General features: G+C 49.2%; 1 protein-coding gene across 1 annotated transcript in view; it reads right to left on the bottom strand.

Annotated features, from left to right (window-relative positions):
- Positions 1-17513, bottom strand: part of Dip2a (disco interacting protein 2 homolog A) — a 78190-nt gene that overhangs the window by 22106 nt on the left and 38571 nt on the right. Inside the window, exons 9-20 of the mRNA XM_032911055.1 lie at positions 15490-15581; positions 12731-12841; positions 11483-11606; positions 11099-11208; positions 10600-10702; positions 9284-9348; positions 9040-9133; positions 7466-7585; positions 5505-5619; positions 4258-4397; positions 895-1031; positions 6-86 (exon numbers count right to left, since the gene is read on the bottom strand). Coding sequence (XP_032766946.1) covers positions 6-86; positions 895-1031; positions 4258-4397; positions 5505-5619; positions 7466-7585; positions 9040-9133; positions 9284-9348; positions 10600-10702; positions 11099-11208; positions 11483-11606; positions 12731-12841; positions 15490-15581 — 1292 coding nt within the window. The remainder of the gene's footprint in view (positions 1-5; positions 87-894; positions 1032-4257; positions 4398-5504; positions 5620-7465; positions 7586-9039; positions 9134-9283; positions 9349-10599; positions 10703-11098; positions 11209-11482; positions 11607-12730; positions 12842-15489; positions 15582-17513) is intronic.

Below are 17513 nucleotides of genomic sequence, written 5' to 3'. Positions count from 1 at the left end.
CTCACAGGCCCAATAAACCCCAGAAGGCCTGTCCGGGTGAAAGGCCGGTCAGAGACAGGGACTCCATCCGCAGTGACCGGGACGGTCTGCCAGAACAGGGAAGAGGATGTCAGGCAGCAGACAACTCACTGACTACTAGAAAGACAAGGCAGGCAGGCAGCACTCAATAATGGCTCATGCCTCCAGAACGTCTCTGGTGATGACGCTCAGGAGCGCAGGCGCTTTAAAGACAAAGCCCACCATTACGTCAGTGCTCTAGGGGAACACGTGGGTCAGAGGTAGAGCCTTCCGGGAATGTCGTCTTCTTGCAAAGCTTAGCAGCAGTTTTCAGACATACACAACGGTTACATTTTATTTCTATTCCCTCCTAGTTGTTCCAGTGTTCTGTTTTAGCTTGCAAAAGATCATTTCAGTTAACATATTTGGACCGCAGTCCGGCATAGCGTGGGTGGATGTGACTGTTTGGGGAGGGAGGGGTGGAAGGCTGAGAACTGTCTTAGAGGACAGAAAATAGAGTTAGGACCAGATGACACTACCTTAGTCATTTCAAATGCCACAAAGCGCCTGTGGCCCAGGGCTAAGTGTTCCACAGGGCACCTGGCCTTCCACAGACCATTTTCTCACCCTGACTGCACTTCTGAATGGATTCACCACCCACAGGACTCCACCCCAGCCCCTGGTATCGCCTGTGCGTACAGGACTCGTCATGAACAGGGCCGTGCTGTGAGCCGAGCTGAGGTCTATCAGAGCCTCCTTACTGGCCGAAGCCGTGGAAGCCTCTGGAGCCTGAGAATTGCTCGGTCCCAGCAGCCCCTCGCAGGCCTCCATTCCACCCTGTACTGGGGCCCAGCAACACTCCTGGGACCAGAGAAAGATGAGGAAAAGGATACAAACCTCAAAGACATTCTTCGTGATGCCAAGCAGCCCGTAATACGCTGTCCCCGTGGCCACAGAACTGACACAGATCTCCCCGACTTCATCAGTTTTACAGAGGTAAGGGACACCGTCTACCTTCACCACACACACACTAGCTGAAGAGAGAGAGCCCGCGATCATCAGGGGATACATTTACGTGCTGTTCCCAAAGGTTTGCTTGCTCACGTATTTGTGGGGTTTCCATTTGTTTGCTTGTGTATTTGATACCATGTAGCTCTCACTGGACCAAGCTGGCCTAAGAAACTCAGAGATCCACCTGCCTCTGCCTCCCAAATTCTTACACGAAGAGTCACAGCATGGACAGTGCTAATTAAGTTCTTGTGCTCTTAACCACTGACTGTTCGTCCAGAGGTTCTAAGTTCAATTCCCAGCAACCACAACCATCTGTAATGAGATCTGATGCCCTCTTCTGGTGTGTCTGAAGACAGCTACAGTGTACTCATAATAAATAAATAAATCTTTAAAAACAAAAGGACTTGTTATAAGCGGCGTGAGGGCTAAGGCTATAGCTAGGTGGAAGTGAGCTTACCTAGGATATAAGGAGTCCTGGGTCCACTGCCAGCACTGAAGAGTCAGATGCAGACCACACACACACACACACACACACACACACACACACACACACACACACACACACACACACCTACGTAACACTCTCTTGACTAACAAAATCTCATTTTTCCAAGTACACAGACATGAGTATTTACTTTCAGTGTGCACAGATGATTTAAAAGTCACAAAATAGCTCAAATTACTACAAATCCACTTGATACTGTGGTAAGGGTGAATGCTAGGAGACACAGCTTCAGTGCTGGGATGAGACACTGTCAGATTTGACTACGCCCACAAGCCCAGTCAGCTAAGGAACAGCCAACTGCTGGGAGGGGCCTGGACCCAAGAAAGAACTGCTAAGGAAGTGCATGTACAAACAGTCATTGTGTGGCTATTTCATCAGCGGTAAGACTTGGACTGAAGTGTGCTAAGACACGGGATGTTTTCCAGGGAAGTGAAGCATTCAATTCTTCTAGGAAAGCCCATTAAATCCAGGAAGTAAATGACTCAAAAGCTTCAGGAAAATCCCTGAAACTCGCCGGATTCATTAGGCTCCCTCTCCCAAGGCTTACGTATAACCCGCAGTGAATCAGGAATCATTCTCAGAGAAGACCAGCTTCCTAGAGGAGGTGCACACCACTGGAGCTGCTGAACAAGCCAGCCTCTTAGGCTGCCTGCAGGTTGTACAGCGTGTTCCAGGTTTCCAGCTTTGGTGAGCAGTCACCTAGGCTGGCCTTGGCTTTTAGTGATACAGCTGTCGCTCCTAGAGCTCACTGGTCCACTAAGTTGGACGTGGGTGGTATCCTTACTTTGGGCTGTTATGGATTCCCTGTCTGGGGTGAGTAGATGGCTGCTCACTTGTTCCCCAGGGAAAGTGTCACGCAACAAATGTGTACACCCATCGAGCAGACAACACATGCACAGAGAAAACACCGGGGAGCACATGTACAGTCGTGTGGGTGTGTGTGAGTAGGAAGTGCATAAACATGAGGCAGGTATGCAAGTCTTACAGCATTAAAGGAAAACGAGTGTAACCCTTGATGTAGTCAAAATAAATAGTGAGGACCGGGGAAATGGCTGCTAGGAAAGTGGATGCCGGGAAGCATTGGGACCTAAGGTAAATCCCAGAGCTCACGTTAGAAAGCCATGCAGGGTGGCATTTTTTTTTTTTTTTTTAAGTTCTAGTGTTGGGCACACAGAGACGGGCAGGTCCTTGTGGCTTGCTGGCTAGCCAGCCTAGCCTAGTCAGAGAACTCTAGGGTTAGAATGCCTAGGTAAGACCACTGGAGGTTGTCCTCAGGCCCTACACGCACAGACATGTGTCCCCCTCCGCATACAAAGGAATGTACAAACCAAGTACAATTCACAATCCCCCCATGATTTACAACTTACTTAAACTTCACTATAACAAGTAAAAAATATTATGCCATTGTCTGTTTTCCTGTTATTATTTGGTTGTTGTTGATACAAGGTCTACTAGGCAGCCCACGCAGGCCCCGAAGGGAAGGTTCCTCTGCCTCAGTGTCCTAAGTACTGAGATTACTGAGGTCACCCACCGGGCTTTTGAAGATGTTTTAACTACAAAGCCAAGCATTCCGCAAGACTGCTTCTAAGGTAGCCAAATTATAGGAAGAAATATAATTCACAGGAATTAAAAGGTGGAGCTGGAAACTAATTTAAACCTCTGTGCTCACTCCGATCAGAACTCTGCCTAACCCAGGGCCAGTCTACTGGAGCATCTGTGTCAGGAGTTCAGTGCCCTTTAGTAAGGCTGCCTGTGACACGGATTGCAGCTTGAAGTCAGAATGCCGGGCAGGCAGCAGAACCCATACACCTGGCAGAAGAGGGGAGCACTGATGTTGGGGTAACTGGGTATGAGAGATAGCACCCTACTTCTGAAACTAACAGGGTGTCCTGATTAGCCTTACCAACTTGGCCCAGCCTAGAGTCCTCTCGGGGGAGGTTCCTCAGTTGAGGACCTGCCTGAAGCAGGCGGTCTGTGGACAAGCCTCTGATAAACTGTCTTGATTATTAATTCATGGAGGAGATGCCGGCACTGTGGATCCTTCAAGAGGTGACCTGAGATGCATAAAAATCTAGCTAAACATAATCTAGCTAAAATTCCAGCATAGTTTTTGCTTCAAGCTCCTGCTAGGCTGCTGCCTTGACTTCCCTGAAAGTGTAAGTCACACGAATCCTTTCCTCCTGCAGGATGCTTTTGGGTCAGCATCCGAGAGGAAACCAGGACAGAAGAGGAGGACACTGCCCATGGCATGAGGGGAATCCAAGGTGGCTTCCAGTAGCTGCAAGAGGAGTGAACTGAGAGCAGTTTGATAGTATCCCTGCTGCCAAGGGCTCCTAAGCCAGGCTCTGCCCCATTCCTCAGTGACACTGTCAGGGCCGCTGTAACACCCCTTCTCCCTGTCCTTCCTCAAAGCAGCAGGCAAGTGCATGGGCCAACATCTACAGGGGGGGTGCATCTGGGATTTTCTTCCTTCCTTTTTTTAGGGGGTGGGGGGGTCCACATCTCCTGTCACCACAGGTGCTTCTTACAGCCTACTCAGGTGACCTCATCATCCAGGCATTTGCAGCGTCAGTTTTCTTCCGAGGTCCCCCATAGAGCCTTCAGGGCGTTGACTACCTCCCAAAGGCATGAGGCCAAGAACTACTCCTGGGGTATGGCGAGTGAGCTAGCCCAGCTGCTGCATTGATGCTCTTTCTGTTGTGTCGAACAGGGAAAGATGCAGGTACGTTCTGACCAACTCTTACCTCCAGGCATCACCTGGCCGACATCCTGAACAGTGAGGACCGACAGCTTCTCCTCAGTGTCAACTCTGATCACGCCGTAGCTCAGGCCATTCATGGACAGGACAGCTTTCCTTGGTGGAGGTCCTCCCAGGTCTGGGGGCCTAGACATCAAGAACACCAGCAGGCTGTTGACAAGGGCTATCACTCCAAGGAGGACGACACTGAGGGCCGGCCCTGCCTGACGGCCAGCTCCTCACTAAAGCACCTGCTCTGTGTATGGCCTTGTCAAGACAGTGTGCCTTAAAGCCATGTCCCTCCTGCAGTAGAGCTCCAATACTCTTCTTATCAGAGGTAGGCCCATGACTACCAGGGGTGACACTGTGACCTCTGAGTCAGTCATCAGATGCGACTCAATCTCTATCTGGTTGTCTTGTGACTTAAGCACAGAGCCCTAGGGTACCCAGGTGGGCAGACTGAGTGTCGGGAGGCCTCTGTGCGGCAATGGGCTATGATACTGTGCACGTGTAGAGGGGGCTCAGGCCCATGGCACCTTTACAACACCACCTGCCCACAGCAGACGGCCGCTATGATGAGCCGTGGCCTGAAGCCCCAGAGAGTGGTGCTCGAGGGCTGGATCAGCAGTAACAGGAGATTTATGGTCAGGGAAGGAAAGTGCCTTTGGGCCTAGCTGTGGTTTGTGCTGTGTGTAAGAATTACAGGAAGGGACCCGGGGCCCAGATACTAGGACACCAGCTCTTAGATGGGGCTGGGGACTCTCAGGGCAGCCTCGAGGCCCTACTCCATGTCACAGAGTGTGACACGAAGGAAATACCCACGAGAGCAGCTTGGGGTGTAGAGGTTATGGTGCCACATGCTTCCCTCGGTAAGTTCAAGGTCCTCTTCAGCAGACCCGCAGCCAGCAGAGCCTCTCAGGATGAGGAGCTCTCGTTTAGTTATGACTTTTACATAAGATGGGGCACAGAATAGCAAGCTCTCCATTTAGGAAGAAGCGTAAGGAAACAAAGTCGAGAGAATCCAATGTAGTCCAGGAGTCACTACCCGACTCCCAGCATGCATCTAGACTGCTGAGGGGAACAGAAATGCAGGCTGCACCTCTGCTACCTGAGGGAGACTGCAGCACTCATAGGAAGTCCTTCTCAGGATGTCCAAGAGTTAGTGACAGATTACAAACCTAGAGCCACGGTAACTCCATCATACATAGACTACTCGAATGTGTGTTCACAAGAGACGGCATGCAATTCAGTTACCTGCGGATGGCTACGGTTAGCGCCTCAGGAGAACTGGCACAAGGACAGATGACCTCTGGCCTCAGACCTCTGGACTGGAAGACGTTGAGGAAGGCATCGCAGGAAGATATTGACCCTGTGTAAAGCATGAGAGGTGACTGAGGGCCAGCAGGCCAAGAGCACGCAGTGTGTAAGGCATCACGCTGACCTGACAGCCAGGCTGAGTCCTGGCTGCACATAAACCTGTTTTAGCAAGATCGCCACTACAGTTTGGTGAGGCAGCTTCTTTAACGGTAGGAGTAGTTACCACAAGACATACATGATCGTTTCCAGCTCAGCAACAAGCAAGAGTCTCGACCCCTCACAGCAGGCCGTTTTCAGTCTTGTTGGTTACTGTGGCCCAGCAAGTGCAGCTCCTACGAGAGCTTTAGAGATGTGTGATCTCCATCTCCACGGAAGATGTCCTGCCTCGCCCTAGTGTCCTCTCCTGTCACCCAGGGCTGGCAGGCCTTAACAGTGAGTGAGTGTTATAGAACTTGGCCTCAAGAGGCTCTGCCTGCTCTGCGCCCTATAGCCACGGTGACTCTAGGGCTTCATTATAAACCTCTCCCAACAAGGGTACATAGAAGCGGAAAAGCATCTACAGGGCCCCCCGCTTTCACATTCTTTGGGGAGGCAGGTGTCTCCTAAGGAAAGAAGGCGACAACAGATTGCTCCGTGTTACCAAGACTGGGTAGAGCATCATAAAGGGCCGGGAAGTGAAGAGCAAGTTAGGCTGATGAAGGAAGCCTAGCTGTCCTGTACCTGGAGAAATGTGGGTGGAGGAGACGGGCAAAGAAATTAGCGCTAACGTTTATCTCCTGAAAGGAAACACTCCAAGGAAGTGATGTACTCAAGAGATCACAGACTGCAGCTGCGGGCATAAGCAGAGCCAGGGTGGCTGTGGGCAGCTGTGGGCGGCTATGGGCAGCTGTGGGTGGTTATGGGCAGTGTAGGCGGCTGTGGGCAGTTGTGGGCAGCTGTGGGTGGCTGTGGGCAGCTGTGGGTGGTTATGGGCAGTGTAGGCGGCTGTGGGCAGTTGTGGGCAGCTATGGGTGGCTGTGGACAGCTGTGGGCACGAGAAGGCATGAGTAGCCATGGATATTGGGAAGAGACACCTTGCTTGTCTGAGATATACACCAAGAGAATAGGAAGTTCTAGAGGTGCTGTCTGCCTGCTCTGCTCTCCTGAAAGACGGGGTACACAGAAGAATAGGAGTAACTATTTGTGCTGCAGAAGAAATCCCTGGCTCAACAAGTGTCACCCCGAGCTCCCCTAGGGGACGCCTGATCCAGGCCTCAGGCTGTCCTGGACCTAAGAAGCTTAGGCAGCTCCCACAAAAGCAGCTGCTCTCGGACTGTTTACAGCCGAGTCCTCGCAGCCTAGGCAAACGCCACAGACATTCCTCCAGGAGGGCTTGGAGTTGGCCAGAGATAAATGGAGGAAGAATAGCTGGGTCCCTGTGAAGGAAGTTGGGGTTGAGAGCCACATCAGGGGAGCCTAACACTAAGGGGCAAGAGGCTCAGTAGATCTCTAACAAACTGGGGACCCTATTTATAGCATAATCCACTGACTTCTTAAAGACAACGACTCCCAGTAAAGGTTTTGACAACTGTATTAAAATTGCTTGTAAATTTAGAGTCTTTTTTTTTTCTTTTTTTTTCGGAGCTGGGGACCGAACCCAGGGCCTTGCGCTTGCTAGGCAAGCGCTCTACCACTGAGCCAAATCCCCAACCCCTAGAGTCTTAATAAATACAAGGGGCAGCATGTCACAGAACACTATAGGGTACTTGTACTTCCTTATAGGACACTTATCAAAGCAGTGATAAAGCTTGAGTTTTGTACATTAGGTTCCAGCTCGACAGGCTGTTCGGTCCTCCTGGCAAGTCAAGAACCGTGTGTGCAAAAACCCCAAACCACCCTAGGTTACTCAGTCTACTCACATGGGTTTGCGCCGTCCGCCACAATCAACATACGCAGAGAGCTGAGACAGACGTCCCTCTGACCTCGCTGTGCCAAGAGCGACCAGTGCATATCTCGGGACTTCACCAGGGCAGCCCGGGCTACAAACAGAAGGGAGTACAGATGTCTCAGTGTCACAAGGGCAGGCGCGCTCACACTCCAAGATACTGCTGTGCTTCGTCCTGTGCAGAGGGTGAGCGGCCTGCTGCAGGGACAGCTCCTGTCTGTGTAACTAGCATCGGTGATCTTGTGAGCTTCTAAACCCCTCCGTCCTTTCCTCCTTAACACTGAATCTGGATACGAATTGGATGTAGTATGCTCGGATCCACTTTCTGACCTTTTGCTTTTATTTTACGTGCATGGGTGTTCTGCCTGCACGTATGTCTGTGTACCACGGGCACACAGAGCACAGAGAGTGGCATAAGATTCCCCACAACTGGAGTTATGATAACTCAGCTACCATCTATAACCTGAGTCCTCTGGAGAATCGACCAGTGATCTTAACCTGAGACGTCTCTCCAGCCCCAGCCTTTTAAAAGTTAATTTTTATTATTTTATTTATGAGTGTTTTGCCTGCATATGTATGTGTGCACTATGTGTGTGTCTGGTACCCTCGGAGACAAGAAGAGGACACAAGATGCCCTGGAGCTGAAGTTACAGACAGTTGTGAGCCACCAAGTGAGTGCCAGGACTTGAACCCAAGTCCTCTGGGAGATGGGGCAGCGCTCTCAACACCAGAGCTGTATCCAGTCTTTGAACATCGCCTGTTTTCTCTTACATGTGTGCTGTCCCTCCCCTTGTTTTGTGCTGTCTCATTGCAGAACCATCACTGGGGCAATGGCAGCCTCCAGCTCAGGTCACGAAATGAACTGGGATTTGAACTGAGTCACCCTCAGTGAGTATGCAGAGCCCAGTGAATCCCATTGCCTTCGATGGGGCCTTGTCTTCCTCCATAAAACAGATACCAGACATTCTGCAGCAGGAATGCTGATCTGGGGGATGCCAGGAAGTACCACTGTCACCTGCACTCGCTGGGTACAATAAGTTGGTCTTAGTTGCTGCTGAGCTCTTTGGACAGAGACAAAGGATGCTGGAGCTCTGCGGTCACATGAGAGGGATTCCTGCGTGACGTTAGGACACCCCAACCACTGGAAGGTTGGAGAACAGGCCTCACAGGTGGCCTACCACGTCCATCCATCCTGCCCGTCACTGACTGTATCGTTTGAACAGCAGCCTTGTTAGAGCATCAAAAGTTCTAGCTACAAATTAAAACCATCTCAAATAATATTAGGAACACTCGTGTGATACTGAAGGGAACTTCCCACGTATGGAATTAGGAGTGCCTGGTCCTTCAGCGAAGAGCCCAGTTACGCTGCTACGAGTGGCTGTCCGTGCCCCGAGAGGGTCTGACCAGCATGACCTACAGAGACATCCCCGGATGGCTCTTCAGGCCCAGCTATGTCTGTGTGCTGCCTTCATGCTTTCTCAGTTTCTCAACATCAGGCTGTAGAGAATTCTTTCAGGAAAGACGAGGCAAGAGAGGGCAGTCTGCTACCTTTATAGGAACACACTTTCTGGATCCAGGAGAGGGGGTTGACCTTCATTAGGGCGTAGGGGATGCTGATGACGTGCATCCTGTTCATGACACTCTGCAAAAATAAAGAAACGAACGGACTAGATCAGGGAAGGCAAGATGAACTACGCTGACGAGCAAACCAGACCCAACAAGCTGGGGTCAGAATTTCACGCAGTTGGCTCATCGCTTGCTCCCACCCCAGCCACTAGCAAACAACACTCACTGTTAAGACTCCATGCCACAAACCAGCATCCCTTTTGAAGTCCAGCACATTCGTTAATGTTTCGGCTGAAAGCGGACACAGAAAGTTAAAACTTCATTAAGCACTGCACGTGTCGAGCGCGGCCCCGAGACGAGTACAGAACCAGAGCACCAGAGCTTCAGGAAACAGACGGCCCTTCCACACCATGCACTGGTTAACAGCGAGCTACATGTCTGCTCAGATGACTGGAAACACAGTTCTGGCCTGGAGCGGGGAACCATGCTGATCTTCAATTCAGAAGCACAAGGACCACTACATACAGCAAACCACAGAAAGGTCACTACGTGGTCGCGCCACTGTGAGGGCCGCCTCTCAGAAGCAGGAGGCAGGGCAACAAACTGCCATGGGCACTCGTTTCTCAGCCCCCTCCCCAGACTCCCCCAGTTGTCACACCCTCAGCCCGCAGTCTTGCATTGTACAGAGCAGCGACGTGCAAGCCAGAGACGCTGCACTCTGAACGACAATGTCCCGTCCCTGTTAGCTGAAGTGTCAAACTAAAGGTGGCAGGAATTACATGATCACACGAGGTAGAAAGACCTCGTAGGATTCTGTTTTACAGAACTAACTTCTAAAAACCATTAAAGTCGTTGAAATACTTGAAAATCTCCACAAAATCTTTATCACTGTGCCCACATGCTAACCCTTGAGATTAAATATCGTATTTTATGTATTTAAATATGACACTCAAGTTTACTTTCTAGTTTTGCTCAGCTCCAATTCTGCAATGTAAGAAAACCAATTTGTGTCTAGCATTTATAATAATGTACTTCCTATTGATCCCATAAATATATACAGTTACCATCTGTCAATTTAATAAGCATCTAAAGTATTTACTGAATTGGGGCCCTACTTTAACAAGATAAGCTGAGACCATAAAGATCACACCTAAGCACTCACATGCACGACTGCTCGGCCACAAACACACTGACTGACAATGAAAACACCAGCAGAGAGGATGCTGCAGGAGGACTGTCCTCCAGTGCTTACGATGCACACTGCAGTGCCCAACAACTGATCCCGCCACCGTGCACAACCGAACTCACAGATCTCACACTCCATAAAGTCGGTGTCAGCATTACTTTGCTGCAACTGCCCAGGGTGGGGCAGCCAGGGCTCTGCAGAGGGGACCTTCTCCCCAGGATATCAGTAGACAGCTGCGCCTGCTGCCTGGTACAGCTGCACTGAAAGTTAATGCACCATGCACAGCCACGGGTAAGGCCATGTACGTCAGGTACCTATGCAGCAGCAAAACTGCGTTCCGGAACGCAGGGCCTTACCTTCCGTGTACCCACACACCTGGGTCAGGGCCTGGCACTGCGCCAGCAGGGATGAGTGGGGTACGGTGACCCCTACTGTGCTGCCGTCCTTGCTGGTTTTATACTGTAAAATTGCAAGGAAGAGAAACAACAACATAAATTTCCGTAACCACGGCGACGAGGAGGCTGAAGGCGCTTAAGAAGCAGTAGCCGGAGTCACCTCTCCCTTAGCTTTTCTAATGTGGCTCTTAGGGGACCCGGAACAGTGCTAGAGGACAGCAGTGCACACAGCTGCATCTTAACTGCCCACGTCCTAGGAAGGACAGTCGTCAGGGATGAATTAAGTCAGAGTAAATCCTGACATGACCCAACTAAGGTTCTATATGCCACTATATATATCTGGGGTAGAGGTAGAAATTAGGCGAGCACTTAGCCTAAAAGGTATTAAGCAGTTGTCTTTTTATAAAACCCTGGCCTGAGCCTGAGGGATGCGCCTGTGCACTACTGAGAATGGCCTTACCTCAATGTAGGCGGTCCTGGACCCTGTGTCCTGGGCCAGCGGGTACCAGTCCTTCGGAGGCTTGGTCAGATGCTTCCCATCAATCACCAGCCAGGCCAGGGGGGGCCAACCTGTGAAAGGCGGTGGTCACAAAGCTTTGCTACACACATGTGGGACCTGAGCCCAGGGCGCTGTGGGAGGCAAGGTTTGTTTTCATCTTTGTACTCAGACAGAGAAGCATGGAACATATCAGGTGAACTGGATCAGACCACAGCCCTGACAAGTAGGTCTCCTGCTAAAGGCCAGCAGCCTCCGTGGGTATAGCTTCTGGCACAGTATGCCTTGAAGGCCACGTCAGGTAAAAAGCACAGCCAAGAGCACAGAACCGTGACTGGGGAGCCTCACCTTTGAAAGTTGCCACCTCTCCTGTCGGCGCCTTGGGCAGGCCCTTCTGACAAGCATCTGTGGTCAGGGCCAGGGTCACCCCGCAGCTGCCCAGGAGGAAGCCAACATGTTGGCTGCCTGCATCCTGCAGAAGACAAAGCCATGGTGTGGAGGCGGAATGCCTGTGGTAGGGGAGCAAGAGCCACAGCCCAGCCCTGAAGCGCAGGCTGTGGGGGTTCGTTCTCCCTTCATAAAACTTCTCATAAGACAATTCAGTCTCGTTATCGGCAGGATATTCAATTTTCATGAAAACAAGACAAGCATTTGAAATTTTGAGGGTGCTTTTTGGCTTCTTTATTCACAGTGAAATACAAAGGTCTGGATGGTGGGCTACTTTACTGGAGTTTACTCTTATAAAGGAAGCCTGAATACATTTTAATGGTCTCCAGACATAATCGTTTACACTGAGTCCCGTCTGGAACCTACGATTGACTCTGGAGGTCTGCCCTGATCACAGCCATCACTGCGCAGAGAAGCACTTACCCTGCCCCCAGATCCTCTCTGCATGTCCCTCAGAAGTGTCCGTCCTATAAGCTTAACAAATCTAGAGTTTGTGCCCTCAGAATCACTGAACCCGGATGCCATTAGCCTGCTGGACCCCAGGGATGTCCTGGTTTTATTGGCGACTTTTACTTTTGAGATTCTCGAGCATTTGTAATTCATAACGTTCACACTAATGACGACTTCACAAACACAGAAATAAGAAGACAGAAAGGCCTGGTTTTCTAAGCACATGAGTATTCTGCTCAGATATTTTTCAATATTCAGACTACTGACATTCATATCCAAACTGAGACAGCCATCCAGAGCAGCCCCTCACATTAACAACTTATGAATGATAAGGCTGGCTGTCCTGTGGGTGAACAAGAAATGCATGAAAATGCCCAACCCATTTATTTGAAGTTATAATTAATTCAATAAATAAAACCCAAAATAGCTTGTGAATCAAATTCTGTTCACTGGAAGGCAACACACTCACGATTTCTTTTGGAAAATTCAGGCAGGTGCTATGACAGCTCTGCCCCATTGGAGTACAGCCCTGTCTGTAGGCAGCCTCCTTGGAGCACTCCCCAAGGTCCTAGGAGGCCTGTGTGACGCTTGCCTCCTCCAGGCACCTGTTTAAGCCCCTGTGAAGAGGGCACTGATCACACAGTACCTAAAGAGAGACGCAGAGGGTGCCCAGGCCTGGGCCTGACCCACATCTGTTACCTTTCTCGTTAATGGTACTTCTATAGGGACAGGGACCAGCTCCGCCAGGAGACACCCGTAAAACGCAACCATAAACATTACAGGGTCACTATTTGGAAACACGAGTGCCACCTACAAGTGGAAAACAGCAACGAAAACTGTGAGATCACAGAAATGACGGAGGCTTTTCGTCGTTTAGAATTTCTGCTAATTAGATAAAGATTAGTATGTTTTTACTTTTCAAATTTAGTTGAGAAAATCTAATTTAGTTTTTAAAAAAATCTAATGTTGGAATTCATTCTTGTTCTAAAATTTTCTTATCCATATAACTTTAAATAAACAGTTGTTGCTGCAGCCTTTACTGCACATGGAACAAAACAGTTCAAAGTGGTAGGCTCAGGCCTTCTCACGAGGGCGGACTGAGAGCCAGATCTAACACCCATCCACACTGACCATCACTATCGATGAACAGTCCCATCGTCTGGTTTTGGGGCAAGTGCCTTACCACACGAAGCCATCTTGCTGGCCCAGTTCATATATTATGGAACATATATTTCCTTGTATTTTTTTTCTTTTCTTTTTTTCGGAGCTGGGGACCGAACCCAGGGCCTTGCGCTTGCTAGGCAAGTGCTCTACCACTGAGCCAAATCCCCAACCCCTTGTATTTTATTTTTTAAAATATCTATTTTATTTCTTATAATAATGTGAGTGTTTATTTGGGTCTACCACAATCCCAACTGTCATTTAAGATCTACTATGTGGCCAAATTCATTCGACTACTTATGAGATAAAATTTTATAAGACCCAAATACAGTGACTGCTCTTGTAATCGTAGGCAATAAGCCAGAATAACATGAGAACCTCTGAGAAGGCAAATGGTGGCTTAGCTTAATTCTCAATCTCTAGGGCAAACTGATCTTCATCCTGTATGTCACGTTCACAAGCTACACATCTAACAAGTGTACTTAAAGGGAAGCCCTCTCCCTCCACAGATGACTAGATAGTGGTTACCTCAGCTGCGACTCTGAGGGGATGACTGGTACAGAGAGGTGATGCTACAGAACATATGGAGGGATGGCTTATGCACTTTGTAAGGTACTGTCACAGGAGCGTGCTTCTCCCAGTAGATTGCTAGCTCAGTCACTATTTACTATAAGCTGGTTGAACTCTTCATGTAACCCTCTAGGTACAGATTCTCTTGCAAGTCAAGAAAGTATCTGGACGTCTCTGTCTCTCTAAGAATGCTTTTCAAAATAAATAAATAAACAAGGGGGGCGGGGCTTGGGAGATGCCGTCTTTGGGAAGAGTAGGCCATGTAAGCAGGAGCTGCCCTTGATCAACAGAACCCACACTGAAAAAGCCAGCTACGGTGGTGTGCCTGTCATCGTGGGGGATGGGGGAAGTAGATCGCAGGGGCTCTGTGTCAATCAGTCCAGCCTACTTAGCAAGCTCCTAAAGAACAACGCCTGAAGGTGTTCTCTGTCCTTGTCCTCTAATGTGCATGCGTATTCTGCCAGTCCTCAAACCTGTTTGGAATTAGAAGCTCAGTCTAAATCGTCATATCCCGCTAGACTGCTAAGGCCACTCCTCCAGTCGCACTGCTGGGAAGTCACAATGCTGCTGTGGTGGCTGGTTCTGTGTACACGCTATTCTCCATTCCCACCCTAAAAACCTCTGGGATGTTTGTCCCAAGGTTACATGGTTCTGCTGCACACTCTGGTGTGGGTCTGCACATCCCCTTCAGGACGCACGCACGCACGCACGCTGTCCAGGAGCAGGGCTTTATTCTGCTACTGCTACGGCCAAGTGGCCCTGCTTCCCGATCTGCATATTTCTGGACCCAGCCGCCAGGCACTGGGTCTTGAATGAGTGTGAATCTGCCCTGTTCCTCTCTGTTTCTCTGCGCATGCTTCGCTCTCCTGCTTCCACCTCTCCTGTCCCTCCCCGTCTCCCCCTGTCATTTGTTAAAGACTTATCTAATTTTCTGTGGTGAGTGTTCTGCCGGCAGGTATGTCTGTGTGTCACAGCCCGCAGAGGACATGGGACCCCTGGAAAGAGTTAACAAGCGGAGTTACATGTAGGTGCTGGGGGCCAGGGCTAGGTCCTCCGGAAGGGGGAGTGTTCTTTACCACTGAGTCCCTCATCTTTGGTTTCCAGCCTGGAGTACAGAGCCTTCCGCCTCTTTAGTACTGGGGTGCAGGGCCCCAGGCCCAGCTCACTCCCCACTCTTGGTCTTTCTCAGTAGAATCCTTTTCCTCATTTATGAAACAATTTACTGTCAGGCCTCAAGGGACATCACTGCTTAGAAACCTTCTTTCTGTGCCTGGTTTTCCTGGGTCCCCTTTCCTTTCTCCCTCGTGGGCAGAGTCACAGGAAGGCGTAAAGCAGGCAAGGTCCTTGGGAGTTCCAGGTTATCTTGTCAATCAGACACTTTAGGACACCTGTCCCCAGGACTTTCATCATCCTCTCTCACCTTCCACCCTGACCGCCTAGTAAACTCTTGCTCAGACCGCCTGGAGCAGTTCAACATACCAGTGACAGACACTTCCACCCCTGCTGCATGCACAGCGACCCACTTTAGTCACAGGTGCCTGCCTGGCTGCTGGGTCCCTGCTGGGCCATCTTGATTCTTACCACAAAGTAATTTTCCATTGCTAACTTTAAGCCTCTTGTATTAGCCCTGTAATTCTAAGCAACTGATAGGACATCGATTTCAGTAAAATATATACCAAGGTGTGGATTTTGACTCACTCCAGTAGGGTCACACTTTAGCGACTTACCCTGTCTCCAGGGTTAAGCAGTGGCTCGTTCTTGCTAGTCAGCTTACTGAGCAGGGTATAAGCTAATTTTAAGCTCCGACTCCAGAGTTTGCCTAAAACAAAACAAAAGCAAAAAGCAATGTCACACTGTAAAAAACTGAATATTAGCACTGAATATAACGAGTACATGTCCTATCACAGACTTTCTCTATTGGTAGATTCAGTTTCCAACTGTCAACTATTTAGTGCGATTCTGCCAGGAACACCACAGCTTTCTCTCGAAAAACAACCTAATTCCGTTTTTATTTACACAAATAAGATTTTATTACAAAAACCAGTCAGCAAAAAGGCCATACTATGTGTATGTTATATGCATGCATATGTACACACCTGTAGAGTATGGTACCATGTATCACACTGCTTTTCCTAACTAACCCTGCATTGTGGCTGTCGTCTTACGATTTAAAACGCTCACTAATGACATCATTGAGTGGTGTGTGTTCACGAGAGGAGTTATATCTCCCACAGTTTACTTGGGAGGGCTGGCAACACCAGAATGGGACATCCGCTCAGGCCATACCACCCCTCATGTGTGGAAGCTACGCTCACACCCAGCCCTGGTGTTCTCATAAGTAAAGAATGCTGCTGAGAAAGAAAATGATAGAAGAGAAGAGAGGGGCACTGTGTCTGAGTGGGAAGGCAGGAGAAAGCATGGTAGAAATCAGAGTCCACTGCTAACGCCCACAGGGGCTTCGACTTCTCTGTGAACATTGTATCAAACAGGAGCCACAGGTGCCCTTTGGCTCCTTGAACACCTGGCTCGTGGAGCGGCTGGCAGGTGTTCTCCCTCTGAATGAATGCTCGCATGTAAATACTGCGGAGCAGGTGCTGTGCTCACATGTGTTAACTGGGACACCTGAGAAACCGTAAGAAAAGATTAAACTTCACACACGGTTTTAGCCTGCTTTAAAGATCAGTTTCGGGTGTTAGTACACCCACACTTCCCAGCAGAATCTACCTGTCATGAATGATGCTTTGTGAGCAGGTTAGTCTTACCTCCACAATGTAAACTCTGACACATCAGCATAATATGCCATGTTAACGGGACAAGAATGAAAACGCAGATCATCTCAAAAGGTGGGTGGAAACTACATTATTCACAATTTTTAAATGTCTATAAAATATTTGACTAGGCATGGAAGGAAACAAACTTCCTTATGCGATCTAGAGTACCGTTAAATCCAGCAGGAAATATCGCAGTGATGTCACATGCTGAGGCCTTCCTCAGAGAGCAGAGGCAAGGTGGCAACGTGTGCCTTCAATGTCTGACTGAATACATCAGCAGAGCAAGGCAGAGGAGGTAAAACAGCTGGAAATAAAACAGTGTTTGCAGTTGCTATGATCATGTACCTTGTGAGTCTTTTATAAGTGAATTTCATAAGGCTGACAGATTTACCAACATAACAAGGCCATCCAGCATAAAAGCTACAGTACTATTCATATACTTAAGAGTTAAGCGTCACAGGAAACATAAAAGAAACAAAGTTATAAATCATGGGCTAGTAAGATGGTTCAGTGGGAAAAGCCCTTGTCACCAAATCTGACAACCCAAGTCCAGTTCCTAGAAGCCACAAGGTAGAAAGAAAGCAATGACTTCCACAAGTAGTCCTCTGACCTCTGTGTGAATGCCACAATAAACATGTGCACACGTGTGCACACACGTTAAAAAAGGAAAAACCTGTAACGCATTATTGACAGGAAAGCCTCACAAATGCAAAGGCGCTCACTCCCAAACAGATTCAAAACCTCAGATTCAGAGACACCCAACAAGCTGCTTCCAAAACAGACCCTACATGGAGTGCAGACAGCTAAGACAGCCTTGGTGACGAGAGAAGATGCTCTACACTGTCAAAACTTGTCATATAAAGCTACGACATCAAGAATGTGGTCATGCCATGTGTGGTGCATGTCTTTAATCCCAGCACTCTGGGGCAGAGGCAGATAGATCGCTGTGAGTTCAAGGCCAACCAGAGCTACAAGTATGA

This window comes from Rattus rattus, chromosome 8, assembly GCF_011064425.1.
Source record: "Rattus rattus isolate New Zealand chromosome 8, Rrattus_CSIRO_v1, whole genome shotgun sequence".
Lineage (NCBI taxonomy): Eukaryota > Metazoa > Chordata > Mammalia > Rodentia > Muridae > Rattus > Rattus rattus.
This window is presented reverse-complemented; position numbering and strand designations above follow the sequence as displayed.